At 46.0% G+C, this 25,579-nt stretch overlaps 1 protein-coding gene across 2 annotated transcripts in view; it reads right to left on the minus strand.

Moving 5' to 3' along the window:
* Positions 1–25,579, minus strand: part of LOC115551145 (neural-cadherin) — a 92,046-nt gene that overhangs the window by 34,825 nt on the left and 31,642 nt on the right. For both annotated transcript variants that reach the window (XM_030366700.1, XM_030366699.1), the window contains exons 5-13: positions 23,850–23,961; positions 21,781–22,030; positions 15,295–15,437; positions 10,582–10,754; positions 6,487–6,655; positions 5,681–5,851; positions 5,121–5,293; positions 3,398–3,565; positions 22–271 (exon numbers count right to left, since the gene is read on the minus strand). In XM_030366700.1, the coding sequence (XP_030222560.1) occupies positions 22–271; positions 3,398–3,565; positions 5,121–5,293; positions 5,681–5,851; positions 6,487–6,655; positions 10,582–10,754; positions 15,295–15,437; positions 21,781–22,030; positions 23,850–23,961 (1,609 nt within the window). The remainder of the gene's footprint in view (positions 1–21; positions 272–3,397; positions 3,566–5,120; positions 5,294–5,680; positions 5,852–6,486; positions 6,656–10,581; positions 10,755–15,294; positions 15,438–21,780; positions 22,031–23,849; positions 23,962–25,579) is intronic.

Consider the following 25,579-nt stretch of genomic DNA (forward strand, 5'->3'; position numbering starts at 1 on the left):
TAAAGCGCCACACGTTCCCACCTGTCACGTTGACGTAAACAGTCGTGAACGCCGCGAGAGGCACCGCCGCCACGTTCTGAGCCCGGACCCGGAGAGAGAAAAGGGGGGTGGTCTCGTAATCCAGGGGTTCCGACACCAGGATGGAGGCAGAGCCGTCTTCCCGGTTGGGCGAGAGGTAGAAGCGTACCGGCATGTTGGTCTCCGGCACCATTCCGTCCTCCAGGTTGTACGTCACCCTCGGGTCTCCCAGCTGGGAGGTCGCCTTGATGGTCTTGAAGCGAAAAGAAACGTGAAAGAAATCGACGTGGCTTGCAAAGACGCGATGGGGTGCAGTTAGGGGTTTGAATAAAATCATCTTCTCGAGCCTAACTAAGCAACCTCAACATCTTGGGAAATTAGTTACTGTATATATTTTCATAAATTTTCATATGAATACATTTGCATAAACAGATGATGAATGAAGCCAAGATGTGTCTTCATGTGTGTATTGACAAAAGTTGAACAGTGAATATTTTATTGAGTCAAATGACACGTGCCTCTCGGTATCCACTTGAAACAACTGTTTCAAGTGGATACCAAAAATAGGTTTGCTTCACGTTTCATCCCCAGAAAGACCTCAGAGCAAGGGCAGCCCGACGTGACGCTTTGGCAGTGGAATCGGTTTGGGAGCAAGATTAGATTTTGAGGAATTAATTTCGATGATTGATCATGTGAGAAATGGCACGCAGTATCGTGGGATGAGAGCCAACATACTGTATAGTTTCCCGGAGGGACCTCTTATATCTAAATAAGGCCTCTAAATAGGACCCAGGGAGGGAAATGAATTTTCGGGTCAGATTGACAGCGTTACATTTTTCACATCAAAGGAGACATTTTGAATGGATTTAATTGCCCCGAGGTCAGCAACCTGCTATCATGTGCAATATAAGGTTGGCTTCAGTCGGGAAAGCTTGGCAGAAAAACGTTTAAAAAAATGTCAGCACATTCTCCAAGATCGCAAAACTGTGGAACACTGAGAATATCCAGTGACTGCAAAACAGTAAGGTTAATACCCAAAAGGGTACACGCTCAACATTCAAACTGAGTGAATAAGAAGCGCTTTGAGTAGAATTGTCCTAATTAGTCCAACAGTATGGTAATGTTTCTAAACTCAAGTATTGACCGGTACACACAGACACACACATAGATGAGCACACATGCTCAGCACACACCACTATAGGCATGTCCAAGGTAATATGTATCAAGTATCGACCAATGTTAAGATCTGTATGGCTCAAAACGATACCTCATTGTAGAAGGGTATTCATTAAAATCGACATAACATGCAGCATTTAATCTTTAGTATCACCACTCAACCCGACAATGCACTTGCATGGCTTTGGCTTTGTACGGCGCTATTGAACGCGCTAAATGGCACGTTCAATTTCAGAAATGAGTCCCTCCTCTTGATTCTCGAAGCTAGTGAGTGTGAACCTTCGTCACTCAATTAACAATAAATAAAGTCCGACGGCACCAGTCCATTCATTATCCTTCTATTGTTCACGCTGTTGTTCATTTACTTCCTGACACTATGCGGAGGCATCTGTCCTGATCATGTTCAAGTCAGTCGTGCACTGTAGGCTCAACATTATTTTCACTTAGATCTCCAAGTTTTGCGTTGGTTACTTTACTTCATAAAGTAGCATATGGATTCAAAGTTCTACAACTATGTTCAATTGAATGTGTCTGATTGAAGGCCTACGTTCTTGATCTACAGTGTGTGTGTTTTATCAATATCTAATGTAAATTGACTTAATAAAATGTACGATTATTATATTAAATGTTTTGTTCACATGAACGTAGACTCGCTCTACTAGGATGGTGCATCCAAATACTTTAGATAGAAAATTCACATTCACTCCGTCAGTAGATTAAACCCATTTTAAGAGGAGTCACACATGTTGCTCATTCATTGGTAATGGCGTGGAAGTTAATGTCATAAATGTAATGATAATAAATTATTATATGTTAATTAAAATTTCATATTTCTTCTCTGAGAACATGCTGTGAAAGCAAGACCCTGGGATGATGTTTACAAATGCTATTCAAATAACATATTCAGTCAAATTGTAAAAGCTCCTTCTCGAGTTAGCCACCTCCACTAGCGAGTATTCAATGCACAATAGCTGGGTACTACTGTTTGACCTCTCAAAATAGGGGTTTAATCTGCGGTTGATTCATGTTAGACTTCTACCGGAGAGAATGGGTATTTTCAATTGAAACCATATGGATGACACCTAGTCGACACACATTGTAAAGCACAGGCAGTCATGTGGTCTCCTAGAGCAGCCATAACCAAACTTCTGGTCACGAACCATTTTTATTGGGTCCCGAATTGGCCCAGTGAAATGTATAACAAACTCTGTGAATTAATTAGAGTAGAAGAGCGTTCTTTTTTTTTTGCTACCCTGTCGTTACAGCTCAGGTGCTGTGTGTGGAACTTCAGCAAATCCTGTAACCCCACTTCTTGCAAACCTAGACCTCCAAACGTTTTCGATTTCTCTGGCCGAAGTAAAGTTGAGTGTGACTTATTTGATTCCCTCACTCTCGATCGCGATGTGAATAGAAAATATGAGGTTTGAGCCCGCCAGGATTCTCCCCCAACCCCTGGGCAGCTAGTAACCACTAGACACACAGGACTCATACTGCTGATGAAGTCTTTAGTTCCCTGCATCACATCAATAATTCAGAGCTTGAATATCGGTTGATTATCCAATATATTTCTAACAAAATAAAATATTTTTTTTTGTCTTTTTTGGCCTACATAAACTGCGATTGAGATGCAAAATTATCTGAAGACACCACCACAGCAGGCTATGCTGCTTTACATTCCACTGTGATGATCATCAATGTTGATCTCGGGAAGTTCATGGCAGGCGGTCATCACAGTAAAACGTGTGCCACGCTTGGGGAACTCCGTCTCCCCGAGCCAGCCATTAAGTGATGACGAACCCACCTATTTTAGACAGACTCTTGCACGCATGCATCTTAAACAGCAGGGACACCATAAGGGCTTCTCTTCCCTCCAGCGCCATTTCAGAAGACATATTTCACCTGGCAGACATTTTTAGCAGGCAAGTGAAATCAGGACACCGGTGCGGCCACAGAGTTTGCATTGAATTGTCAAGTGGGATGATCCGGCACATCCGAGCACAAAAGGTGCATCAGATACATGTCTACAATAAGGTGTCATTTTGATCCTTTCGGCCTTCCAAAGCCCGCGCGCACGCACGCACGCGCGCACGCACGGGCGCACGCACGCACGCAGACACACACGCACGCACGCACGCACGCACGCACGCACGCACGCACGCACACGCACACGCACACACACACACACTCAGACGGCGTCCCCTACCACGATGGGCGTGTCCCTGGCGGTGTTCTCGGGGACCACCACGCTGTAGCTGGGGCTCTCCCAGCGCGGCGGCTGGTTCTTGACGTTGGTGATGGTGACGGCCAGCTCCACCGACGTGCTGCGGTTCCCCCCGTCCGTGGCCACCACCTCCCTGGTGATGTAGGTCCTCTGCAGTTCACAGCAACAATTAGCCCTTAGTCATTAGAGGTGGAACACTACAACAACAAACAACAACATCAACAACAACCACAGCAGCAGCAACGACCGTGTGGGGAAGTGGGCGATGTGGAGGTGGGGGGGGGGGGGGGGTTATTAAGCTATGCCTCAGTCAGGCAGATGGTGGGGTGGCGAGTCAGCTGCGCTCATGTTAATTGCGCGGTAATTGAACCATGGGGAAGGTTGACGGGGGGATGTTTGACTGAGGTAATGTACAGAGAGATGAAAATGAAAGGGAAGGGAATAAAGCGGGGCATCCTTTATAAGGCAGGCAATTACTCCAGGTAGTAACTTTTGCCGAGGTTTATCTGCGCTGAGCAAGTGTATCGGGAACGGCGGGGGCCGAGGTGTACTGGGAATGAGACGGAATGTAATGCACACATGAATCACCATGTTAGGAAATGTGGCAAAGAAAATATTGAAATGGTCATTTTGCGACTCACATGCTACAACTGCATTATTCTGTTCATTGGAATCCTGCCTCAGCAACTCTATTGTTACGCATGTCCAGCTCATATGTGGAACTACTTAATATTGATATAATACATAAATATAATTCCCATACAAATATATCATTCCCATTATATATATATATATTTTGCAATATGTAGCCTAGCAACATTCAAAGATATTCATTATTGCACTAGTCGTTTAGTACCTGTAACAGTTACCAGTTCACTCTTCTATAGAACTCAGAATCTCCTAAATCTTTAATCGAGGCACACAGCAGAGATCAAATCTGGGCCATTATAAGACCACTGTGCGCTTTGCGAATTGAACAAATCTAGCACTGTGAACTCCTAAAAATGCACACTTAAATATAACCCAGTTGCACTATTATATTTCACATCAGAATCCAATTAAATTCAGCAGTGCAACATGGAATGTGTTCTTTTAATAATGTCAGTAATGTGGAAAGAGTGGTACAGGCTTTTTGTTTATAACACAATAACTATGAATGTTATGATCTGTTAAACAGGAACAAAACTATCTCAAAGGCGTAGCTATAAAGAATAAACATTTAATGAAGTGCTTTCAAATCTAGCTGTGTCCCGAAGGTTAAATAACAGATTCAATTGACTCTCTAAATCTTTGTGAAAAATGGTAATTGCTTTATTCATCTGAGGTTCTGCAAATCACATTCCTAGGCAATGTTGACTGACATCTCCACCGCTATTGGAATTCCTTAAATGTCTGTCTAAGTCAAATTGACCAAAAAATATAAATAATAATAACCACTGGAGATCACAAATATGCTGGGCCGTCCCTGATAGCTCTAATGAGTCAATATAAGGTCTGTCGAAATCAAGCCTAACTTCAGCCTACTTGGTCCAATGGATAAAGTTACAACACACAACACACGATATACACACGTAGAGACGCAACACATGGTCATGGCTGGACCCCCTGCGACCGACGTACACCCAGCAAAATTCACAGGTCAGTCACGTTGAACACACACTATACACACGTAGATGCACAGCACATGGTCGTCCCTGTGACTGACCTGTGATATGGGCTGGTTGACGTACACCCAGCCCGTGAGCGGCTGGACCCTCAGGTACTCGGGCTCCTCCAGGGACATGGAGTAGCTTATGGCGGCGTTGGTGCCAAAGTCATCGTCGTGGGCCGCGACACGCAGGAAGCTGGTGCCGATCATGGTGTCTTCCCGGAGGAAATCTACAAGTGAGAGGTGACATATAGGGAGGTACTTATTTTGAACCTATCTTTGGTGTATACGGGGAATGGGTTAACCTAACAATTGTTAGGGCTTGTAACGTGTGGTTCTGTGAACATCCTTATTCTACCGACAGAGATATATTGTTTCTCTATCTTCTGACAAATTACCTTATGTACTTAAGTCGCTTTGGATCAAAACGTCTGCAAAATTTCCATAAATGTAAATGTGGTACGAGCCCATTCCTCCTGCTAGTTTGGTCGCAGTCGACCAATTTCGGTATTATTGTCATCTCCCTCAGAAGAAGTGCAAATGAGCCCCTTAAAAAAACAGAACAATGCATAAAGTATATTCATTCGGAGGAGCAGCAGTGTATGAATAACACCTACACTCATAACGCAGGTTCTCAAACTTGGGGCTGTTGTCGTTGAGGTCCAGGATCTGGACGTTGAGCTGGCAGATGCCGATGAGCGGCTCCTCGGCCCAGTCGGTGGCCGTGAGGGTGATGGAGTACTCCCTCTGGCGCTCCCTGTCAAAGCGCCGCGCCGTCACGATCACTCCTGGGGAGGACGGCGGGATCATGAGCCACCTTATCTAGCGCTACGTTACCTAATGTCCGTCCTGACGTCGTTACCCCCCCCCAGTCTGTCTACCTACCTGTGGATGCGTCCAGCCATCCGTCCGGTCGTTATGATAGCCATCCATCACGCACCCCCATTCATCTATCGTCCCTGTCCATTGATGTGTTCAACCGGCAATCCGGTTATTTCTCCCATCTCTGGCCATTCCTCCATCCATCAATCATCAACCATCCGTTCGTCTAATCCCGTATTTTTGCGTATACAACCATGCATCTACGCAGAACATTATCCATCCATCCAGCCGTCTTCTACCGTCCAGTCTATTCCCGCCTTCGACCATCCATCCATCCCTCCAACCCTCTGAGACGTATGTGCGGTAATATTAATACACATACCACTACACGGCGTTTCAATAATGAAACGTTCATCATGTTATTTCCTGTTCCACAGCCAGTTGCTGCCCACGCACGCGTTCCCTAAACGCCACCCCCCCCGTCTCACGGAGGAACCAATTACCCCCGGAATGTTTAACATTCAGTCACTCTCCAGCCAGCGCCATCATAATGTATTCCCAGGGCGGAGGGCCCTGACCGTCTGTGACAGCCCCGGCGTACCTGTGTCTGGGTGGACTCTGAAGGCAGGCATCGCGCTGTCTCGGTGCATTAGCCCATATTTTACTTTCCCGTTCGCTCCCTCGTCCGCGTCGGTGGCCTGCGCTTGCAGCACAAACGTCCCCGCTGGCTGGTTCTCCAGCACGGAGGCGCGCTCGCGGTACTGCTGACACTGTGGGGGAGAGACAGTGGGTGGAGGTGGGAGGGTGGTGGTGGTGGTGGTGGGGGAGGGGGGGTAATGGGGTGGTGAGGTTGGAGGGGCCAGGAAATGAGAAACGGAGGAGAGAAGTGGGTGGGATGTTTCTGCCATAACTGCGGAAGCCCTCATGACAATTTATAGCCCTTGTATATATATATGATGTACACATATAATCTCATATGTCTCAACACGATAACCGCACGCAGGTTAATGTCCTTATCGTTCCTGGCTCGGCGAAAGGGAAGCGGAGAGTACATGAGAATGCATTCATCTTCCCGGGCTTGTGTGCTAAGCCTGAAAAAGGGAGCACGATCGGCCAATGCTGGTTCCCTTCCAAAAATTCCCCTCCATGACTTGCTACGTGTTCCTACCACAGTCTACTGCGGTGCTTTGCTCAGACACAGCAGGATGATGGATGAGCCGGGCCGGCTCTGACACGCTGCGCTCCCCAGAGAGAAGCGCTAAACAGATCACAGAGAACTTGAGTATGACTGGATCGTATTGCATTACAAAACAAACAGCCTTATTCAATTGGGTCTTTTTGTTTTTTTCCGCCCGCGATGTTTCCGTCTGGCCTCCGTCACAGGGGCTTCAGCGGCGTCGTACCGCAGCGCGAGTGTGTCTGAAGGGGCTCCCTCAGCGCTGCTGTGTTCTCAAGACGTAATTGGGGAAAGGCACCAGGGAGGCTGAGGTGTCAGGAGACGAGACGCTCACCGTTTGGGGGACTTTTGACAAGAGCCCTCTGACGAGAGCCAAGGTTCACCGTCATCAGAGAGAGATTCACTCGGTTTTTAGCAAGCTTTCTCTTGTTGTTCATTTTGAGGAACACACAATCCCATCTTTTCTCCACTGCACCTCCTCGCTGGCAGTGAGCCAACCGCTTTTTACTTTTTGTCAACAAGCGGTGCCATCCACCCGAGGAAAAAGTTGTAATCCTATTTTGTTTATTAGGATCTTGTTAGATGACGTTAACTTGATATTTACTTGATATTAACACAATGACAAGCTTCAAGTGCCAGTGAACCCAAAGTCCTGTTTTTTCATGTCGAGTTAGTATATCTTCTAGGATCTTAAACATAGCAATCAATAGTATTTATCCACTGTTACCGTACTTAAATAAGTGTCAAACAGAGTAAACTGGTTTTCTATGTCACCATCAACAAGTTTGTGGGAGTTCTATCCCGCCCCGAACTCAGGCGCTGTTCTTCTTTGTGACGATGAGTTTCCTTTTTGGGTGCAGCAGGGCCAAGTCCCCCGAGGCCCCTTGGCTGACAACCGCCAGTGAAAAGAACTGAAATCAAGGGGCCTCATGGCCTCTCTCTTTCAATGCCTGCTGCGTGCCACATTTATATTTTTTAGACACCCTAGCCCCTTTGAAGTGAATAGAAACTAACTAACCCGCCACCACGATATATCTCCTTCGCGGCTCTGCAGCACCAATGATATAAAATCCGTAACGCGCCGATAAAAAAATTGTGCCAAATTCCCAGCACGCTCTTCAGTCGGCCATTGATACAGTATATCTATTTACTATCTTTACCATCTTTGACTCTTCGTATCGCATCCAACATACATTTTCCACAATTATTTTTGGTTACGCGCAAAATATGTCGTACCAGCACAAGTCTAGACCCCCTGCCGAGACTAGACCCCGAGTCTGGACCCCCCTGCAAAGAAGGCAGACTCCCAGCCCTGGGGGCGAGCCTCTGCTCTCGGAGGCCCTGGTTTGTTGCACTAGTTTGGAACGATTACCCTGGGTGGTTGCCATGGGGATAGCACCTTGCCATGGGGATTGTCGCCTCCTTCACAGAACTCATGGGTGCAAACCGTTCAGAGTTAAAACCGGGTGTTCATTACATTTGATGGTTCCAAGTGAAACATGTAATCATTTCGCTGCGCTCCCCTATGTATCACGACCCCAATGGTTGTGATACCACGGGGCATAAATTGTCACTTTTGTACGGACAAATGAAGACCTCACAAAACGGATCACAATCATTTTGCATGAAATGTCAACGTTTGAAAGCAGGATCCCCTCTGAAGGCCATTCGACATTGTCTTTCTACTTGTAATCACCTTGACTGAGCACCCACTGAGATTATTCACTTAAAGACAAGACAAACATGACCCTTTTGTTTTTACCTCGATAGCTAATTAACCCATCATGGTCTGTACACCATTTAAACAAATCATGCTAAATTGGTCACGGCGCATCATATTTAACATTTATATTTAAATCACTGAATAACACCCACCTATTTTTTGATTGCATGCTACTCGTGGGCGAGAACAACATCCAATAATAACCCTCCCCCTTGGAAATCACATCACATATTCCAGGCTAGACGCACTCTAAAGGCCTTTTTCACATCCTCTTTAGTGTTCCTCTAAGGTCCTTTATTTCCCATGGCTTTTTTATATAGAGCCTGGGCCAGGGGAGTGGAATGAGGCAGAAGGCCATAGATAACAGGTATGAAGTATAAGGGCATGGTTTGAGAATATGTAGCAACAACAAAAGACCAGAGATCACAAAGCAAGGGGAACACACAAAGGTCTAGCATACACAACAAATGACTCCACCTGTGCCACCTATACAAAGCTCACATCTATGAAAAGGTGGCAACGGTGTGGATTGCTATTCTTTCGGAGCAGCATCCCGTCTCTACCTGATAGACGCCGTGCCTCGGAGAGCAAGAAGGCCTGTCCCGGGAGCTTTTTAAAGAATATGTTGTCGGTGATATCACACGAGAGCTCACATGCACTCAGAGAGGCAGACGGAGAGAACGAGAAATATCAAACAGGATGACATAAAACTGACAAAAAGGTGAGATGAGAGCGCGATAGAGAGATAAAGAAAGAGTGAGAGCAAGGGTGAGAGAAAGATACTAATATATATATAGATTACATTATCTTTCTTTTTCTCACCCTTTATATATATATATATATTCACACACAAATATATATATATATATATATACACAAACACAAACACACACACACACACACACACACACACACACACACACGCATGCACACACACACACGCACGCACACGTACACACAGAGTATATGATAAGGTAAACCAGAAGGAGTAATTTATAGTTGCGTGATGACAATATAGCCTGTAGGTAATTATTCACAGACTCTTGTAATGTCAAGCATAAGGTCACGACGGACCAAAAAGACAGTTCTGAGGCATGGCCTGATATTTACACACAATATGTTACCCCCAGATCCAGCCGACCACAGGACAGCCTCTTCCGTTCAGCTCACTCCTCATTTAGTTAAATATACAGGTATAGTAGTATCGGTTGTGTTGATACTGCATTTTTTTTTAAATAGAAATGATTCATTAAATTAACGATGTCCCTAGAGTTGGCCAGTGTGTTCAGAGGGTAAGGAGGAAATGAAACTAGGAAGAGAGAATATGTTTAGAGAGAGGAGGCTGGAGAACAATAATGGTAGAGACGCACAGCTCGCTCTGTCCGTCTGCCCCTCTCTCTTTCTCTCTCACGCTCTGGCTTTGTCTCTCTCTCCCCCTCTCTCATTCTTCTCTCTCCTCATCTTATTATTGCTAATGACTGTTTAGTTCAACGCTTACCTTCTTATCTTCTCTTATCATCCCAATCATGTAAACTGGGGTTTCCACTTCTGCATTCCTCCAGTTTGGTATTGAAGTCAGGGTTAGGGTTAGACTTTGTTGTGAAGCACTGTTTCCTATTATTCACTTGACTACTACCACAGGGTAGAAAAACAAAGCACTCATTCCTACCTAGTCTTGCTTTTATGGCTGCAGGGCTACTCTGCACCCTCTCCGATTGTTTATTTCATCTCATTTATTTTTTTGAACCTAGATTTCAGCTGCACCTGGGTGGAAACCTCAGCGCCTCACCCCTTACCTCGTCGAACATGGGTTTGTTGTTGTTGACGTCGTCAACCCCCACGATGACCCTGGCCGTGGAAGCCAGCGCATGCGGGCCCCTGGACGCGTTGTCGTCGGTGGCCGTTACGTTGAGGACGTACTCCAGCCCCTGGAGCCGGGGCAGCGGCGTGGAGCGGAGACGGATCAGGCCTACCATATGAAGGGGGGTGGGGGGGAGGGGGGGGGGGGGGGACACAGCCGTTACCATGGGAGACACAACTGTCACTGTGGGGTACACCGCAGTTACCACCACCACTAAACAAGTTTGGTCCCTTGGTTCGGTACGTTTGCGTTGGTGTGAATGCAACCACCTCACTTCGATGTGAACCAAATCAGCCGACCCACAGGTGTGCATTCCTCCACTTATAAAAAGCAATTCAATGTGGAAATTCTCAAAATATTCAGAATACAATACTCAGATTGAGTGATGAAACGGAATACATTACATATTACCTTTTTGGGCATGTATTCTGTATTCTGTAACTGGATACATTTTAAAAGTATCCTTCCCAACACTGCATGGGGGACGCAACCGTTACCATTGGGGAACACCGCCGTTACCATGGGGGACGCAACCGTTACCATGGGGGACGCAACCGTTACCATGGGGGACGCAACCGTTACCATTGGGGAACACTGCCGTTACCATGGGGGACGCAACCGTTACCATTGGGGAACACTGCCGTTACCATGGGGGACGCAACCGTTACCATTGGGGAACACCGCCGTTACCATGGGGGACGCAACCGTTAGCATGGGGGCACACCGCCGTTACCATGGGGGACGCAACCGTTACCATTGGGGAACAACGCTGTTACCATGGGGGACGCAACCGTTAGCATGGGGGCACACCGCCGTTACCATGGGGGACACAACCGTTACCATTGGGGAACACCGCCGTTACCATGGGGGACGCAACCGTTAGCGTGGGGGCACACCGCCGTTACCATGGGGGACACAACCGTTACCATTGGGGAACATCGCCGTTACCATGGGGGACGCAACCGTTAGCATGGGGGACATCGGCGTTACCATGCGGGTACACCCACATTACTACGGGCTCATGACCCGGCTACATCTGCAGGATGATGTTGAACGGTTTTGGGACTTGATTGCCGCCGATTGTGGAGAAACAGCAGCGTAAATGTGCGTTCACAACAAAAAGGAAAGCGTGGTGCGAATCCATACAAAGTCAATTCAAAGACCAGTTAAGAGAAGCGGTGCAAATTCAGCAGCTCGTATACCTGCTTCCAGTGGATTTTGCTTGATTCTACTTCTCTACTTCTACCTTTCCGCATATTCGCTTGATCCTTTGTTGCTTTGTCAGCAATCACTCCCTGAAGTCCAGATTGAACCACAACATGGAGGAAAAAGTAGTTGTTGCTGTTTGATAGGAACTTTATAATTGGACTCCCGGAGCTCTTTAAAATCAATATCTTATCTAATATATAATGAACTGATACATGGGCGTAATTTCCACTGGGGATGGGGGGGACATGTCCCCTCCTCTTTTCAAAATCCTGTTTGTGTCCCCCTCACTTTTTGAACCGCAAAAAATAAATAAAAATAAATAAAAAAGGTATTTACTGTTTGGCCAGCCGTCAGATTCTGGCTGAGAATGTGAATTGAGCTGCTGATTGTAAGGCCCTGATATATAAAAAAATAAAAAAGTAAAATATTGGCGTCTGTGGACTCGGAGTCTCGGATGTGTTCCACACGCATGTGCACTGGAAAAATTGCTTACTAAATGAAGAGGCGTCCCGGGGTTTTTCATAAAAACGAAACACCAACAGCAGTTCAATTTAATGTATTTCTTTGGAGAGGGGATGAAAAGAAAGAAAGGACATGTGAGTTGGTTGATTAGTGGTTGTAAAACAGCATCCTTTGTGTGTGTGTGTGTGTGTGTGTGTGTGTGTGTGTGTGTGTGTGTGTGTGTGTGTGTGTGTGTGTGTGTGTGTGTGTGTGTGTGTGTGTGTGTGTGTGTGTGCGCGTGCCTCTGTCTCTCCCCCAAAGTCTCTCTCTGTTTGTCTGTCTCTCTCTCTCTCTTTGGTTCTTTTTCTCTCGTTAGTCAGTGTGGCAGGAGCAGACATTTACACTTTTATCTTCCCCAAACAAAAAAGGAAGCTTTTTGTTATTAGATCCATGAATCCTGGAAAAACGTATTCGAAATTTTGGAAATACCTCTCTCTTATGAACATAGGAAATATATTTCTGTTTCAATGCCCAGGTAGCATGTGTACAGACACGTTCCTCTCTTGGTTTCCACAGTTTTAAAAAGTGGTCTTTTTAGTCTTTCTATTTCCAGTTCATGGTCGCTGATTCTGTATTTTGTTAACATTTGTTTTTCTTTTAGATGTTTTTGTTTTGAGTCACTCTGCCAATTGTGTCTCTCTGTTCAGGGCCTGATAATGTTAGATCACCTTTAAAGGCGGAAAATGATTATATCAGTAGCTTTTGGTCACTGACCTCTGTCCATACGATGAATTAATAAAGAAACAGTCTTTATATTAAAAGTTTGATTCATTTTGATTATGCAGATTTAATCTGGCAGAATTTAGCATGATGACCAACTTAATTATTTCCCGGATATTGTATTGGCTACCGTAGTCCCTAAATGTATGTAGAAATGCAGGAAATGGTATTCAAATCGCAATATTTTTTCTTCTTGGGGAGTACCCCCAGACCCCCCAGATTATTGTGTTTCCCCCCCACTTGTCAAACCAAATTTACGCCCTTGAACTGATATTATGAACACTAAACGACGGCGTTTGGTTCTCAGACTTTTCTGGAACTTACACAACAAGTAGAGACTCGTAATGATGGTTATCTCGGCCATGATTGAGAATGAATTGGCAGAAAGAAACTTTATAGTCACAAGAGTCCCTCCTCCTCGTTTTGAAGTTTGCAGGATCAAAATTGTTTACTTATGCGAGCAAACTAGTGCGAACACCCGATGTGAATATTCGCTTCGCCTTTGGTGTGAAGGCACAGTAAGAAGAGGACGCTTTTTTTAAAATAATTGACAGGATATAAATAAAAACAGCTGGAAGATTGTCGTTCTTCATTTTTTGTGGTGCTTTCTTGCGTTCGCACAAAGATTGAGCACGGGTGGGGGGCGGAAGTTTACTATGTCCTCCCAACAAAAAAAAAAAAACACATCAAGAAATTCAGAATAAATCCTCAAAACCAATTTCACAGTGGTGGTTTTCCTTAGTGGCTTTGTCACGTTTCTTATCTAATGACAGAAAGTAGAACAGACTACTGGTTCCTCTCCGGGCCCCGCCCGTGGGGCCAGAGGCCCAGGTTGCGGAGGACGAACCGCCGTCAGAAGTTAACCAGACTCAGCAAGGGCCCATTAGCCGTGGCCGGGTTCAGCCCCTCTTTCCTGTGTTGTGTTTTGGTGGGGGTTTGTAACCCCCGGAGATTAAAGCCGGGATAAAAGCAGACGGGGCTCTGAGTCGTCGTCTTCTAACCCCATCAACAGACACGGCACAACGCGCCCACCAAACATCAGAGGTTATCTCGCAGGATGCGTTGCTGCAGCCTGTGATGTTAGCGGAGCCAATTGAAGTGAAAACGTGGGCAGAACTTTGTTTTGGTTATGCGCTCCTGCTATGTTGCTCTCCATCTTAATTATTTTCCCTTCAATGCTGTTGATTAAAAAGACTGCACGGCATGCTGATACACCCAGGGTCCGGAGAGACACTGAGAGAGAGATAGAGGGACAGAGGGAGCGAGAGACAGAGACAGAGAGCGAGAGAGACAGAGATAAAGCGAGAGAGTCGCATTCTCTTATTTGCGAACACACTCGTGATGTCGACGACTGTGGCGGTGTGTGTGGTGTGGGGGCGGGGGGACAGGATGGCAGAGAGTGGTCCTCAGCTAGCTAATGGCACAGCGTGACAGAGACAGCACTGCAGTGGCGGGATGGGCACGGTAATCCTTTCGGCTTAAATGTCAGCCTTGTTTACTAATGCATCGGGAGCCGATGCAACAGCTACTCAAGGAGCCACGCACTCCTCGTAACGAGGGGGAACCCATGCTGCATGCCGTCCCCAGCGCACGCACACGTACAACACACACTCACGCAAACACACTCAGTGAATTGCCCGGGGCATTTTGCCGGCAAGGATGGACCAAAATAAGGAGAGCAGAGGATTTGGAGCTGTGGACAAAGAGGTGCGGCGACGTCGCCAGAAAGAGAGAAAAAAGCTTCAGAGATCGGGAACAATGATGGAGCAGTTGCCCCTTGAAATTGGATCGCAAGGGTGGCTTGATAAATATCACAGCAGCTGACAAATGTGCCGCTGTTTTCGGATCAAACGGTAAATAAAAAAAAGATAAACTGTGTAGACACCAAAGCCCCCGGAGCTCAGAGGGCAGGGCAGCGTTTCTCCACACGCCGCGCAACAAACAATAAACGCAATGTCAAACGACGAACAAACAACGTCCCCTGCTATAATTTATGACCCCCAACACTATAAACCGCAGCATAGTCAAATGACTTGTAATATTGTTTCTAACTCGTGCTCTCTAAATCCCATCCTTCCAAATTGACTTTGAGTGCAGAGGGCATTCTACTCATAAAATTGTCCATTATATTAGAGGAAACCAAATGTGTGCTTTTAGGGCAATCTCTGTGAATCACAATGAGATGTGAATGTGAAGACTGGTAATTAAGGTGCGTCACCTTTCTGACTGTCAATGACGAAGTTGCCCTCTTCATTGCCTGCCGTTATGGAGTAGATAATCCCGTCCCCATCTGGGTCTTTGGCCAGCACCGTGGCAACCAGTGTGTTGGGGCCCGCATCCTCCGAGACAAATGTGCGGTACCTAAAGATGAATGAAGAAGAGGGTTCAAACAAGGATCACACACATACTAACTAAGACAGACAAATACACAGCAATTGGCAATTATGTAGTCAGAATACACACAATACCTATACGCAAACAAACACACGCTTGCATGCACATGCACACACAAACACACGCACACTCTCTCTCTCACACACACACACACACACACACACACACACACACACACACACACACACACACACACACACACACACACACACACACACACACACACACACACACACACAAAAATACACAGGCAGGTGTGCATACAAAGATATATGGAGTTGCACTTTGTCCATTTGCGATAATCGAGACAAGTCAGGATAAACAGATAAACGACAAACATGCTCGTTTGCATATAAACACAGACACAGAGAGACACACACACAAACATGCACGCAAACCCATGCATTCACACTACGAAGAAACTCAGACACACATATCAGACATAAATAACCAAGTGTGCGTAGCATGTCCTGTTTGACATACAAACACACAAATAGTCACACGATTGCAGTTCAGAGCCTCGGTTGTCCGGTTACGGCCCACGTGTCGTTCCACCTACAGCATGATTTACCCGGGCCTCTTAGCCGGCTCAGTCGCGGACAAGTGATCATGTCTTCTGGGACGCTGGAGTAATTGAACAAATGGTACCCCTCCCCCCTCCCCCCCAACACACAGCCTCTTTCAGGCAATTTGATCTGAAGCCTTTTAACATGTCAGCCGTGATTTGCTCGCTATAGATGGTGTTTGGGTGACCGGGTTCCTGGAGACCGATTCCTTTCAGGCTGTGGAACATGCTAAAGAGGCAAAGAAGATGAACTGTAGCACCGCATGGCTTTCAGAAGGAACAGAAAGAGCATGTGAGAAATGGAGATTGATAGCTAGGTGGAAAGAGTGACAGTAAGAGGCAAGAGTAAGTGACAGGACGAGATTGACAATGAAATTATGGGGAGTGGGAGGCAAATTGGCGGGAAGCAGGACGGAGAGAGAAAGGAAAGAAATAAAGAAAGAAATAAAGAAAGAAAGAAATAAAGAAAGAACGTGTCTCGAATGAGTTCAGGCAGAAGGCAGATGGGAAAGACAAAAAAAACATGAGAGCAAAAGAAAGAGAAAAACAAGGGGAGGACAGTATTATTTGGAGTTTCAGATGATCTGTCAGCAGCGCATGTCTTATGCAAGAATGTGTGCGCGATTGTGCGTATGTAAATAAGTGTGTCACGCAGGCATGAGTGTGCATGTATTTGTGTGTTGGATTTTGCGTGCCGCCTGTTTTGTGGGCATATGTTTGCGTTTTGTGTGTGTGCGTGTGTGTGTGTGTGTGTGTGCCCGTGTGTGTGTGTGTGTTTGTGTGTGTGTGTCTGCGTCAACATCCGATCTGTGCATGCATATCCAAAGCGGTGGTGACCAGTGTCCGCGGCCCCAGAGTCCGAGGTGATTGATGGTGTACAGGAGAACCATGATGGGTGATTCATCTCCACCCCCAAGCTGTGGTAGTCGCTGTGGCAATGCACACAGCGACCTGTGTCTGCCCCCCCCCCCCCCAAAAAAAAAAGCCCTTCCACCAGGCCACCTTTCTGCCAGCCGGGAGAAGAAACACACACACAAACACAGACACACACACACACAGAGGCTCCCAACCGAGCCGTTCCCCGCCGCTTTCAGCTTTCAGCTCCCTGCTCTCTGCTCTCTGCTCTCACGCAGGTCAGTGGCCAGTCTGATTATTCACCTGTCTCCGGCTCTTTACCGCATGCCAGGTTTATGGACCACTTCAGACTTCTCCCCCCCCCCCCCCCCCTTCTCCCCAACACACACACACTTCTCCTTCGTGCCCCTGTATGAATAACTCTTTGCATTTCAAATCATTGTGAACTGCAGAGGCATGCAAGAAAAAGCCAAGCCTGTCACGTCCTACTGCTATCTGTGGGTCACACTTCAACCGAGTGGATGTTTTTTTTTTAACCACCACTGCCAGTCCATTCGGCCCATGAACGTGATAAAAGGGGACGATAATGACCATTAATAATATAAAATTCCATTTGAAACACAACATGGAAGTTATATTTGAGGAGTATATTATATTAAAGAATATTTATGAGTCAGTGTTTTACGGGTTTGTGCTTTTCGGCTGGTTCAGAAATTGAATAACATTCATCAGATTTTGGATGTGGAACCCTTTCACCCACACCCTCCTCTTCCCCAATGAGGAAGATTCAGTTCAAGATTAATGAATTGATTGACATTTAAATTTGGGATTTCATTCATTAAAGCACCTGCTCATAATGTCAGTATAAACAACACTATAATAGATAAAGTAGAATGATAATCTCTTTATATTCTGTATCATAGTACCTTGTGTTCAGATGACGGATGTCTGTGTGGCTACACTCTTTGGTAACTCGTCTTCAGTCTTGCTATTTCGCTGTTGAACCTCTTTTGGGATAAATACAATTGGTAAGTCAGTCTCTCTGGCTTCCAGTATATAAATTCTATCAACCTATATACCCTTCCATGTGTAATAAAATGACGTTATCCTAATAGATATGTTATTTGATGTATATATTTGAATAGATATTTGCATCTGATGGTTTAACAAGCGTCATATTAGGCTGGCTATGACTCTTTATTTAACCGCAGGACATTTGTGCCACTCAAAAATGTGCTGTATATATCTCCAGTATGTAAGGCATATCGCCCTACATAGTGAGGCTGGCTGTGTAGTCATACGAGGGTGTAGCGACATTCTCTGTCCCCTTTGGATCGTTTTGAACAATTTCCATTCATCATGCCTGGGCCTCATGCTTCTGCAGATTAACACATCGCAGAAGACCATATCAAAAGCATTTCTTCTTGATCTGCCCAGCTTACAATCAAACAACTGCAAGTAACCCCAACGTGTTGGGACGACAGGTGAAAGTGTGAACCTGGAGTTCATTTGATTCTATTTTTGGAGCGATATAATTAAGGGATGTATCTGTATGGTTGCCTCCAACCTTGGTGGATTTTCATAAATATTCCATAAATTAGCAAGCCTCGGGGAGAGAGACCAAAACCATGGAAGATGGTTGTGAAACCATGGCTTCGAAACCATGGCACTCACAATCCTGTGTGTTATTCTGTTGGTGGGAGATAAACATTTCTTGTTTAGATAACAACTTGGATTATATAGAATATTAATGACAGGAAGGTCATTAAAAAGTGAAATGATATTGCTTTTTTTTTTCTTAAATATATAATCAGTGTTTTTCACCCAGTGAACCAACGGAGTCCTAGGAAAACCCAAAATAGCCTCTCTCTCTCTCTCTCTCTCTCTCTCTCTCTCTCTCTCTCTCTCTCTCTCTCTCTCTCTCTCTCTCTCTCTCTCTCTCTCTCTCTCTCTCTCTCTCTCTCTCTCTCTCTCTCTCTCTCTCTCTCTCTCTCTCTCTCTCTCTCTCTCTCTTCCTCTCGCTTACTCTGATCTCTCTCGTGTGGGTATGTGTATGATTGTGCTTTTTTGGCCCCCTTTTCACCATCTCAGCGAGCGGTGGAGACTCGCGCTACGTGGCAGCTCAAACATACGCTAAGTGGCACTGCTGCCTTCGCCGCTCCGTAGGATGCAGTAATACCCACATCCTACATCCTTCTGTTGTTCCTCTGCATGGCTTCCCTGTCTCTCTCATGTCTCCTCACCGCCGTGTTTCTCTCCCCCCTTCGGTTTTACGTATTCCCTCGGTGTGAACGTTCTCTAGTGTCCCTCTTCAGCCTGAGACTGAGAACGAAGAGGAATCCTTCCTCCGCCCGTTATAGCCATCCTTTGTGTCAGTCCCCCACACACGTGTTCCTTCACAGAGACAGACATGTTGAACAAAAGGGAGAAACAACACAGGTCTACGCTGACAGGCGTTTGAGTGACAGGCCCAGGGTCTGACTCATTTGGTGGGTGGGTAGGGGGCCGGGGGTAGGTGGTGGGAGGTGAATGCCTCATGTCAGCATGACAGTTACTGCCCTCTTCACTCCGTTTTCCAAAGGAATGATAAGAAAGAACAACACCGATGCTGTACGACACAAACACTGGATTTGGATGACTTGCTGTTTGTTTGGTATAAAAGCATAGTAAATCCACAAGGAAATAATGGAAAAAGAATGAGCAGAAAGGGATTTGGATTCACATTTTCTTCGTCATTCTCTGTGTGAATACTATTGTATTGGTTAAAAGATTGTAATCACAGAGACATGCCGGAGATTGACAACAATCTATGCATTATGTAGCCAAGAAGTTGCTGTCGTTCCCTCTATGATGAGTATATCTGGGTCAAGGATGAACTTTCATTACATATAAATCTCAAACCCAGGTTACTACTGGTGAGTATAATTCCAACATATCAATAAAGGCAATTCAATTACATTTTATTTGTATAACCCTTAATCACCAATCACCATTACAGTCTCAAAGGGCTTAACAGGCCAATTATTTATGACACCCCCCTTTACCCATGCCCCCACACGCGCAAAGAAAAAACTCCCTTGAAATCAGCAAGGAAGAAATCTTGAGAAGAAACGCATAGTAGGGGATGGTTAGGCATACCATCCTAACACAAAGTATAACATACAAATGTATGATGAGAAATGCATTTTTATTGATAAAGCAAAGGCTGCGTGAAAGAGTGGAAAAATAAGTGTTAGAAGGACCTGAACCATTGTAACCATTTCTCCCCGCTTCACTGAATCATCTGTTACAATTTTAATGTGACAAAATTACTTTGTTGTGCTGATTCTGCCAACATTCTCCCCTTTTTAATTTGTCCACAAACTTTGCCGAACTCTGGGAAAGTTGATTCCAAATGACCAAAGTGCAATTGCTACATGTTTACATTTAAAAAACTTCAGTGGACAAGACAAGCAAAGCGATTTTGACTAATGATACTGGTAACGGAGGCTTTAGTGAAGCCAGGAGAGACGGTTACAATGATCCGATCACTCAGATCGGTATGGTGCTTTAACATGCAAATGGTCAATCATTAAACATGCTTTTTCTTTTCAATAAACCCCTCAGCACAAAGTCCTCCTGAGTCCTGCGCTGCGTTCTGTAGACTGCCATCGCCCCACGGTAGACTGCTCCACGCGCGACGCCGCAGGGCTACACGACCAAAGGTGATTCAGAGAAAAAGACTAGCGCTGTACCCTGTGTGCTTACCTGTAAGGAAAGCTGTGAAGTGTGCTAAATAATTCACCTGTGCGCTGTGATTTAGGCTAGCAGATTGCCTGGCTGGATGGAAACCTCGGAGACACTCGCATGTGAAGCAGTGCAGAAAGCAGCTCTTTCCCAGTGGGTCCGGGGGAAAACAGGCCAGCGTGCCTCCCTCCAAGTTGACTTAATGTCTGTTTCTGTTGCCATGCGTGATAAACAAGAAGGTTGACGCCGGCGAGATTCATTTGAATATTCAAATTCTCCTTGCCCGCGCTCTCTTGTCAACCCCCCCCCCCCCCCCCCCCCCCCGGCCCCCCCGCCTCCTCCCATCCGCTTTCATGCGCTTCCACCTCCATCGTTCTCCTCCCTCTCATTCATCTAGTTTTGGCATTCCCCTCGCCGTGGTTACAGGATGTTAAAACCATATCCAAGCACATTTTCACTCTAAGGCCGATGGAGACATCGGGTCCAGCTGTCTTCTCATCCGGCTGATGCTGAGACAGAATGCCTACCAGGAGGAGTCAGGAGCATCCGTCAGACACCCGAGCAGAGTTCCCAAAAGAAGCCAGATGTAACCCATAGGTTTGAATAATACATTTATAAGTGTATGCTTGTAACCCAGAAATTGAAAGCATGCCAAAGCTAACCACACCAAAGGAATACAGAGCGGGAAAAATAAGATGAGACCCCATAAAAACTGCAACACCGTCAAACGGGACGTGGAAGTAGTTTAAAGACAGCATTTCCCTAATCTACTAATAACACCACAACACCGTAGTCTTCTTGTATTGTAGGCCATCCTTGAGCAAGATGCGTCACTCCTCTGATCCATACTGACGCACCAACAAATAGCAGTGTTTCTAAGCCTTCACGGACAGGACAGTGGGTTGAAAGAGCGAGGGGACGGCACGTTGCATTATGGGAATCGAACCCCGGTCGCGTTAAGCTGCGTTGCCTCCCTGATTAGGGAACTAGCAGGTTGGGTCGTGGAACCTAGCCGACACTTTAGACAGAGCTCAAAAATACCCCAAACATTTTGTTTTCGTAAATAAATACATTAGTTAAAAAAATAAAAAATCACCCAGAATGAACCAAATATAAACGATTCAGCCGATTCGCAAATCCTGGAATAAAAAAACAAGCACTCACGCGGGCTGGGAGAACTCGGGGGCCTCATCGTTGACGTTGGCCATCCTCACCCGCACCGTGGCCGTGCCCGAGTGGGCCTCCTCGCCGTGGTCCACCGCCATCACCACAAACTCATACAGGTGGTTGGGCCTCTCGTAGTCCAGCGGGCCTGCCGGGAACACCGTGCCATGGGGGGAGATGCTGAAGTCCGGGCTCAGGGTGTAGTAGGTGAGCTCAGCGTTGAGGCCCGAGTCACAGTCAGTGGCCAGCACTGAGAGCATGGAGGGAGGGAGGAAGGGAGGGAGGGGGGGAGAGAGAGAGAGAGAGAGAGAGAGAGAGAGAGAGAGAGAGAGAGAGAGAGAGAGAGAGAGAGAGAGAGAGAGAGAGAGAGAGAGAGGTGAGCTCTTAGGGGACTCTGGTCTAGTGGTGAGTCCCACCAAATAGGTTGCAAGGTATAGGCAGTCTTTGGCATAGTGCCTAAATCGCTTTGAATTGAAGTGTTTACTTTGTATAAATGTAAATAAAATGTGAGTTTTCAATGTATCTCATTTACAAATGAAAATGCTGATTCACTAAATGAGAATGCACCAACCGACTTACCAATCTATGGAACAATGTTATAACGATGTCTCTTTTGCTTTTGCAGTACCATCAGACAAATATTACCTTTCAAATGAAATAGTTAATTTTTTACTTGTACAGGTATCCGGAAATAAATGTCAACAATGCACACGTTTTCCGAGTATCCAGGCTTCCCTTCTGTGACATTATAAAAAAAAAAACCTGGTGCACTTCCTCTCTTTTGGTCATTCTATATTACCGGTCCTCTGGGCAATTCTTAGTCAGAACATGTTTCTCCCACTTTACAGTTTCTCCACTACCTTCAAAAACCTAATTTCTATCAAACTCGAACTGTCCAACCCCAATTACCGCAGTTGCAACCCTAATAAAACAAGTTATTGTTTAATTATGTACATGACTATGTCTTGACCCATTTCATTTCCCTTCTTCAACCCATAAGGAATTAAGTAAATGCTTCATTGTAATGTATTCTCCCCTATCTAGTCGTCTCGCAAAAGAGACGGTTTGAAAGACAAAACAACATTAATATTTGATGGGGAGGAAATTGGGGATTCGCAAGACTTCATATAAGTTAATGTTGAAATCAAATTAAAAAAGGCAATATTCTTTCATTTAATAATGTGTTATCGCATTCCAACTATAATAGGCCTCGCCTTTCCTCCCAGGATTCTCCAGAACTGTTTGTTATCCACATGTTTCCCGAACGGCGCCGTGATTCTGGAGGGCACAGTGTACCATGTGCAACTCAACGGAGCGATAACTGCCCTGCATAATGAGATACTGTGAAATTATTTAGCGGGCGCGCGTTGTATAGTATTAATTAGCGCTTTCAATAATGCATGTATTACACAAGGCAAAACAAAAAACTATTACAGCTCGGTGGTAAATCACACATTATGCTGGGGACGCATTTAGACTGCGCGCCGCGGCAGCCCCGTCTGGAATCTGTGTTTGTTTCTGCTTTCGTCGGCATGAGCCACAGATACGTTTTCATACACGCGTACGAGGGGCTAACAGGAGCTGACATTTACATCACAGCTGTAGGGCGGATCGCTCTCAACGGTAGGTAGGTAGGAGAGTCTGTCGGCCGGGCGACAGACTCAGCGAGAGAGAGGGAGAGAGAGGGAGAAGGAGAGAGGGAGAGAGGGAGAGAGGGTGAAGGAGAGAGGGAGAGAGAGGGAGAAGGAGAGAGGGAGAGAGGGAGAGAGGGTGAAGGAGAGAGGGAGAGAGAGGGAGAAGGAGAGAGAGAGAGAGAGAGAGAGGGAGAAGGAGCGAGGGAGAGAGAGGGAGAAGGAGAGAGGGAGAAGGAGAGAGGGCGAAGGAGAGAGGGAGAGAGAGGGAGAAGGAGAGAGGGAGAGAGAGGGCGAAGGAGAGAGGGAGAAGGAGAGGGGGAGAGAGAGGGAGAGAGAGGGCGAAGGAGAGAGGGAGAGAGAGGGAGAAGGAGAGAGGGAGACGGCTCAGGCAGATGGTGACCGCGGAGACGGGGACACAGGAGGAAGGACGCTTACCCTGCAGGATGGAGGTTGCCGTGGTTACGGCTTCGGGGACCCCGTCCACACTGTATATGGACTGGAGGAACTCGGGGACGCAGTCGTTCTCGTCGGTGATCGCCACCTGAACCTGATTACGTGCGTAGAGGGGGAAATGAGCCGAAAACAGAAACAGGAGCGGGAGCCGGAGGGAGAGGAAGAGGAAGAGAAAGATGAGAGAACAGAGAGGCAGAGGGGAGACGAACAGACGACAGGAGAATACATTAACGGGATTATTATTATCGTTCCATTGACATATATCAGGCTATTAAGAGGGTATAGGCAGCTAAACTACTATGATGCTAAATCCAGGAGAGATCTAGGGGCAGTATGCTAATTCCGGAGAGCCCCCCCCCCCCCCCCCCCCCAATCTTTGAACTTGTGGTTCCTAAAGACATCAGCTCAGTACAAAGCCTTCTACTTCATGACTGAGTCTAAAATAGAAAAGCCACACTGAGCACTTGTGTGCGTCACTATGTGTGTGTATGTGTGTGTGTGTGTTTTAACCCTTAAAACCACTCCTCCCTCCCTCCCCCCCACATACACACACACACACACACAGACTACGAGCTCCTTGTCATCACCGTGTGTGGAGTGTGAAGTGACAGCATTGTAATGGTCCTGAAATAGCTAGGATTTTCTCCCCAGTCCTACACTTTTCTCCCTTCATAGTCCACAGCATTCTCCAGTAGGCACAGAGAAACCCATCTACCAGGAACAACAAGGACTCGTCAAGTGCACACGGACAAGAAACCCAGTAAATGACCTGCAGATATTACAATATACAGTAAGGTGGGTGCTATCGACCCAAGCAACTTTCTTCCATGCTACACTTTCATCTTCTGGCTTCGTAAAGGCCACTAGTGGAGACTTTAAAGGGTGAAGCAAAACAAAAGATAATTTGAGGCCATGCTTGACTAGGTAACATTTCAAAACCACCCATCCATGCTATTTTCACAGACAGTTACAATCCCTGTGTTGCTCCTCTATTACGTTTCACTCAACTGCACACAGTTGCCAGTGGTCCCAGTGTTTTCTGGTGTCTATCTGACCCTTATGCTAAAACACAAAGCCCTTTGAGACGGCCAATGTAATTAAGCACTGGAAAAAGAAAAAAGAAAAAACACTTGACAAAGCATCACTTTACGTCCCATGGTATAACTAACATACAGCGAGCATTTGCCCCCATGCTTGGTCTTTTTTTAGTTTTTTATGCTTCACAAGAGAACAATGATTATCGAATGTTACTTTGACTGTATGGATGATGGTGGAATACAAAAGTGACCTCTTAATTGAACAACGCACCCCCCCCCCCCCCCCCCCCCCCACACTCTCTCTCTCTCTCTCTCTCTCTCTCTCTCTCTCTCTCTCTCTCTCTCTCTCTCTCTCTCTCTCTCTCTCTCTCTCTCTCTCTCTCTCTCTCTCTCTCTCTCTCTCTCTCTCTCTCTCTCTCTCTATTATCCCTCATTCTCTCTCTCTCTCTCAGATTCCAAGGGCTTCATTGGCATTTAAAACAGACAAAATAGAATAAAAGTAAATATAAAAAAAATAAAGGTTTATTCATAGGGTTATCTCAAGGGTCTTGAAATAAAAAAACAGCTTCTCTATCTCTTTCTCTCCATCTCCCTCTCTCTATCCCTCTTCCTCTCTCTCTACCTCCCTCTCTCTGTCCATCCCATTCTCTCTCTCTCTCTCTCTCTCTCTCTCTC

The sequence above is a fragment of the Gadus morhua genome, chromosome 9 (genome assembly GCF_902167405.1).
Source record: "Gadus morhua chromosome 9, gadMor3.0, whole genome shotgun sequence".
NCBI classification, from domain to species: domain Eukaryota; kingdom Metazoa; phylum Chordata; class Actinopteri; order Gadiformes; family Gadidae; genus Gadus; species Gadus morhua.